A 6,124-nucleotide genomic window follows, 5' to 3' on the forward strand; every position below is an offset into this window, starting at 1 on the left:
CTGCATCGGCAGGCGGACTCTCAACCACTGCGCCACCGGGGAAGCCCACCACCGGTCATTTCTTTTGGAGTTTTGGAGGATGGTGGTGCTGGAGGAACTTACTCTTTCTGTTTTGCTTAGAAATTTTTAAATGAGATTTTATTACTTTTGTATCTTAAAAAAAGAACTTTAAAAATTCAGCTATAGGGGCTTCCCCGGTGGCGCAGTTGTTGAGAGCCCGCCTGCCGATGCAGGGGACACGGGTTCGTGCCCCGGTCCGGGAAGATCCCACATGCCGCGGAGCGGCTGGGCCCGTGAGCCGTGGCCGCTGAGCCTGCGCGTCCGGAGCCTGTGCTCCTCGACGGGAGAGGACACAACAGTGAGAGGCCCGCGTACCGCAAAACAAACAAACAAACAAAAAAATTCAGCTATAATGAAACAGATAACAATGTGAATCTTTTGCCCCAAATATAGTGTAGATTATGTAGGAATATATAGTTTAAGGAAAAGTGAAGACAATTACATTCACTGGCGAGGGATAAATTAGGAGTTTGGGATTAACAGACACACACTACTGTATATAAAATAGGTAAACAACAGGGACTGACTGTATACCACAGGGAACTATATTAATTATCTTGTAATAACCTGTAATGGAAAAGAATCTGAAAAAGTGTGTGTGTATGTGTATATATAACTGAATCACTCTGCTGTACACCCGAAACTAACACAACATTGTAAATCAACCATACTTCAATAAAAAAATAAAATAAAAAGGAAAGTAGTGGGGGAAAAATTACATTCACAGTTGGGTAATGTCTATGAGAGATCACAGTGACAAAACAGATACTAAATTTATGGGCAATATAATAAGACTGATGAATTTTCTTTTACCCTACAGAGAATGCGTAGTCTTTTTAAATACGTATGGATTAAAAAAAAAAAATTCAGGGAAATTCCCTGGCGGTCCAGTGGTTAGGATTCTGTGCTTCCACTGCAGGTGGCCCAGGTTCAATCCCTGGTTGGGAGACTAATATCCCACAAGCTGCACGGCTTGGCCAAAAAACAAACAATTCTCATGGAGAAAACCTCAACAAAACTCTATATTCTCTAACAAAAAATGTAATAAAACTGGAAATTAATTACAGAAATGTTAAAGCAAGTCACAAATTATGTATTTTCTCTCCCCAGAGATAATTTTATACCATTAATCTTGGCATTTATATATTCTGTTTAGAGCTGAATAAACATTAGTAATGTTACAGTGTGCATTTATGTTTCTATAATGCTTCTTGATATAGGCAGAAGATACATTTCAGAAAGGTCAAGAAAAGGATAAAGAGGATCCTGACTCAAAATCAGACATTAAGGGCGAGGATAATGCCATTGAGATGTCAGAAGACTTTGATGGGAAAATGCATGATGGGGAGCTTGAAGAACAAGGTTTGAGATTATCTGTCACTTCATTCTTATTCTTGAAAAATAAATATTTTATACAGGAAATTACATATTTCCAATAAGGAGCCTATTATACTCTTTTGGAACAAGTTGGTTACTCTGCATAACTGCAGGTGGAAACATCAGTATATGCCTGGGCCATCCCCACCTCCGGTCAGAAGTCTCTAGTCCATTTTGGAGATTCTGCTCTTGAGTAAGTGGAGACGCTGACTCTGATGTTCTGGCTGCGTCGTGTGCCAGATCAGTGACTCCGTAGTGTCCTTCAGGGAAATCCAGAAGAGCAAGGAGATGATCCCTAGCAGAGCTTGGCTCTCAGCTCAAGTTAAATTGTTCTGGGGAGGGTTTTTTTAATATATATTTTTTTCTAATTACAAAATTAGTAGACATTTGTTGTAGATGATTTGGAACAAAAATGCAGAAACCAAATCGATACACTTTAGGCCTAGCACCCAAATTACTTAATCAGTTTTGGGTTATTTCCATTTCTTGCATGTATATATATAGACGCAGAGACCATAAGTGGTTCTATAGTCTGCCTTTTTCATTTAACTTATGAACATTACATGTCATTGAAAATGATTTGATAATAAGATTTCTTACAGCACATTATCATCTGTCGTGTTTGAACCACAATTCAACTATTGCCCTCAATTTCTGTCCAAAGTTTAATTTGAAATACATTGTCTAAGTGAATGCCTTGCAGAAATGATACCTGACCTCAGAGTAGAAGAATGTATGCATGCCTAAGTAGCGTTTAAGGGTATATAACCTTTGTCAAAGTAGACCTTGAACGAAGACAAAGGCAAGAAAATTCTGGTTAATTGAGCTCGACACATGATTTGAGATGTTGGGTAAAATCATTGACATAGAGTATGTTGGAGATGGGGAGAAACCTTGGAAATTTCGTAGTCCTGCCTCATCATTTCCCAGGTAAGAAACCAAAACCCAGTGAGGTTGCTGAAGTCCCATAATGAACATTCTCCCAGCACCAGAACTAGACATCCTGACAGTCTGTCGACATAACACATCACAGACCTCCTTCCTCCTCCAAACAGTCCGCAAAACACAGTAGGACTACTTCAGGAGATCTAAAGCATCTCCTCTAGGGTGTTCTGTAGAAACAGGCAGTAAATCCCAGGTAGGACCCTTGCCTGGCCCTTGCCTCTCCTACATACACAGGAACAGATCCATTTGGGGATCTGCTGAACTAAGCTCAGCGCCTTCTTCCCTTTCAGAAGAGGATGATGAGAAATCAGATAGTGAGGGTGGAGACCTGGATAAACAGATGGGCGATCTGAATGGTGAGGAAGCTGACAAACTAGATGAGAGGCTTTGGGGTGATGACGATGGTGAGGAAGATGAGGAGGAAGACGACGGTAAAACTGAAGAAACAGGACCAGGGATGGATGAGGTAATTGAAAGATTCGCTCCATCGCATAGTCCCTGGGTTGACGGGAGGCCGTCTTCCTCCCAAATGCCACTCCCTGCTGTGCACTGCTCGTCTGTCTCTGTCTTGGTTTTTCTTCTTCTGTTTCTTCTGTCTCTGTTTCTTCTTTTTCCTCTGCTATCTAGGTTATCGATTGTCTTCACGGCTAAAAGAGTAGCCTGACCTGCATGTTCACGACAGCTCCCCACCCCCGCTGTTCACACACCTGCCCCCACTGCTGCCATCCAGGCAGACTGCACGTTCCCTCCAGGATGACATACGCCCTGTCGGCTGGGTGTTCCCATTGGGGTTGGCCCAATGCACACATCTAAGAGCTGCGCTGGGTAGGGTCAACCCATGTGAAAGCAGTTTTTCAGATTGAGAGTGAGGATTTTTGTGTTTTTTCTTCCTCTGATATTTAGGAAGATCCTGAACTTGTTGCTAAAGATGACAACTGGGATGCTGGGAAGTCAAACAGAGATAAAACCCAGCAAGATAAGAAGGAAGAAAAGGAAGAAGCAGAGGCTGACGATGGGCAAGGCCAAGATAAAATTAATGAACAAACAGACGAGGTAATGAGGATTCAGGAGCAACCTGCTCTCCTGACTCGCGGCCAGGGCCACGGCAACGCACAGCTCCTGGGGTGTCTCACGACATTTTTGTCCTGCTTATCATTTGTTTTCCCATTGCCTCATAAGGGAATGTGTAACAGAGCCTCTTAACCAGGCATAAAATATCTAACTGTTGATTACTGATGAGGTGGTCTTCATGCTGTTTGGACTCATGCTGTAGTTTGGAAGCTAAAACCTGTGGTCCTTTTCTATATTTCTTCCCATAAACTTCCGTGTCCTCTTTGAGATTAAGTAACGCAGCGCCTCTTATCAGTGGAGAATGTGCACTGAAAGTGAAACTTGAAATTCCAACATGAACATTCAAAAAATATTGGTAAAATTCTAATGTGTGCTGGTAATTTTAGGGAAGAGACACTGTATTCTCTCAGCATAACTACAGTTGACCCTTGAGCAATGTAGGCGTTGGGGGCACTGACCATCTGCAGGGTTGGAAATCTGTGTGTGACTTTACAGCCGGCCCTCTACATCCGCGGGTCCCACCAGCCTCGGATCTGTGTGGCACTGTAGCACGTATTTGTTGAAAAAAAACATGCATAAGTGGTCCATGTAAGTGGACCCACACAGTTCAGACCTGTGTTGTTCAAGAGTCACCTGTGCTTTGAGCTGATTATATGTGAATGCTACACTTTTTTAAAGTTCATTTTTATTTATTTTTTTCCTGTTCTCTCCGTTGTCCAAAGAGGGAATATGATGAGAACGAGGTGGACCCTTACCATGGCAGTCAGGAAGAGCTGCCCGAACCTGAAGCCTTGGACCTTCCAGATGACTTGAACCTAGACAGTGAAGACAAGGATGGTGATGGGGACACAGACCACGAAGACGGAGAAGGTGTGTCTTTCGAAACCTAAAGAGCCCGTTGGAAGTCATTGAAACTGAGCAGTAACCGATTTCTCTTCAGGCCAGTGTCATGGCCAGGTCATTTTCGTGTCTGGTCAGCACAATTCCAGTTTGATAAAATTCCTTGCTTTTTCTTTGTTGTGTTTCTCCTCTAGGTAGACCTAAAGCTTGTAAACCAGCAGGTCTTTGTCACTCCTGTCATCTCCTATACTGTGTTTCAGTGCTGCTGTCCCAGGCGGTGCTGTCACACACAGCTCCATCGCCCCACAGTGTCACCATGTGCCCCGTCTCATGGGTTGATGTAAACACCGTGCAGTCCAGGTAGAGCCAGGCCTCGCATGGAGCCCAGTCAACAGGTTTCCTGGGAAAGTTGTTGATTGTTGTGCGTATGTTGTGTGTTTAGTCTGAAATATGAAATCATCACGTGGAGTGAAATGGAATAATCCCAAAAGAAATCACTTGGCATGGCAGTACTCTAGCGCCTCTGTCACCCACTGTTCAACCCGAGTGTGACTCCTTAGGGGTGCTGTCTAGTATCGGAAGCTTGTGTATGCGGTGCCGCTGAAATAGAGAGTCCCCGTCATGGTGGGTAACCAGATGAAAGGTGGCGCCAGCCAGGCTCTGCTTCTTAGTGAATCAGTTATATGTGTAGAAAGCTATTAAAAACACTGTATTGGAAAAAAAAGAGCAAGTTACAAAAGAATTAATGAGAGGTACCATTTAGGTGAAAATTTAATACAAGAACCAGTGCCATATATTGTTTATGGATACATCAAATGTACGAACACATAGAAAGGAATAATATACAATAACTTCAGGTTATGAGCTCTGAGGAAGTAGGAAGGGCAAAGGCATCCAGAATTCAGACAGCTGTGTCCAGAACCATTTATTTCTTAAAAACAAGTGACAAGTTTGATACACTTGTGGCAACACGTTAACATCTGTTAAATCTAGGAGGTGAGTGTATGGCTCATAAATTTAAATGCACTTCTCACGTTCAAGGTATTTGGTAATTCGTGCTTAGAACAGTCTTCGCTCTATGAATCTCTAGTTTACTTTTTTATATATAAATTTATTTTTATTTTTTGGCTGCGTTGGGGCTTTGTTGCTGTGTGCGGGCTTTCTCTGGTTGCGGTGAGCGGGGGCTGCTCTTTGTTGCAGTGCACAGGCTTCTCATTGCGGTGGCTTCTCTTGTTGCGGAGCACGGGCTCTAGGCACATGGGCTTCAGGAGTTGTGGCACGTGGGCTCAGTAGTTGTGGCTTGCAGGCTCCAGAGCGCAGGCTCGGTAGTTGTGGTGCACGGGCTTAGTTGCTCTGCGGTATGTGGGATCTTCCCGGGCCAGGGCTCAAACCCGTGTCCCCTGCATTGGCAGGTGGATTCTTAACACTGCGCCACCCGGGAAGCCCTCTAGTTTACTTTTTAAATGTAGTATAAGCTGCTGCTTCTAAGGCAGTTCCATTAATTTAGAATTTTGGAATCTTACTTCAACCTTATATTCAACAACCAACCGTAAAATTAAAATCCACTGAGAATCTAATAAGCCATTTGCCCTAGAAAAATATCCAGGCTCATTTTAAGCTACTGTGTACATAAACTAAGAAGCAATTACTATTAAAAAATTTTTTTTAAGTCTTATACAGTTCTTTCCATTTACAGTTACTACAAAATATTGGCTCTATTCCCCATGTTGTATAATACATCCTTGAGCCTGTCTTACACCTGATAGTTTGTACCTCCCACTCTCCCACCCCCAACGCACACAGACACACACACACACACACACACACACAC

At 43.1% G+C, this 6,124-nt stretch overlaps 1 protein-coding gene across 5 annotated transcripts in view; it reads left to right on the forward strand.

Annotated features, from left to right (window-relative positions):
* The window catches only part of MDN1 (midasin AAA ATPase 1), a 164,009-nt gene that overhangs the window by 139,043 nt on the left and 18,842 nt on the right, over nt 1-6,124 (forward strand). For 2 of the 5 annotated variants that reach the window (XM_007126238.4, XM_028494642.2), the window contains exons 85-88: nt 1,281-1,422; nt 2,673-2,848; nt 3,286-3,435; nt 4,176-4,323. In XM_007126238.4, coding sequence (XP_007126300.2) covers nt 1,281-1,422; nt 2,673-2,848; nt 3,286-3,435; nt 4,176-4,323 — 616 coding nt within the window. Of the gene's footprint in view, nt 1-1,280; nt 1,423-2,672; nt 2,849-3,285; nt 3,436-4,175; nt 4,324-4,487; nt 4,654-6,124 lie in introns of all 5 variants that reach the window. The other 3 variants (XM_028494643.2, XM_028494645.2, XM_028494644.2) reach the window with 3 other exon arrangements.

Source organism: Physeter macrocephalus, chromosome 10, assembly GCF_002837175.3.
Source record: "Physeter macrocephalus isolate SW-GA chromosome 10, ASM283717v5, whole genome shotgun sequence".
NCBI lineage: Eukaryota > Metazoa > Chordata > Mammalia > Artiodactyla > Physeteridae > Physeter > Physeter macrocephalus.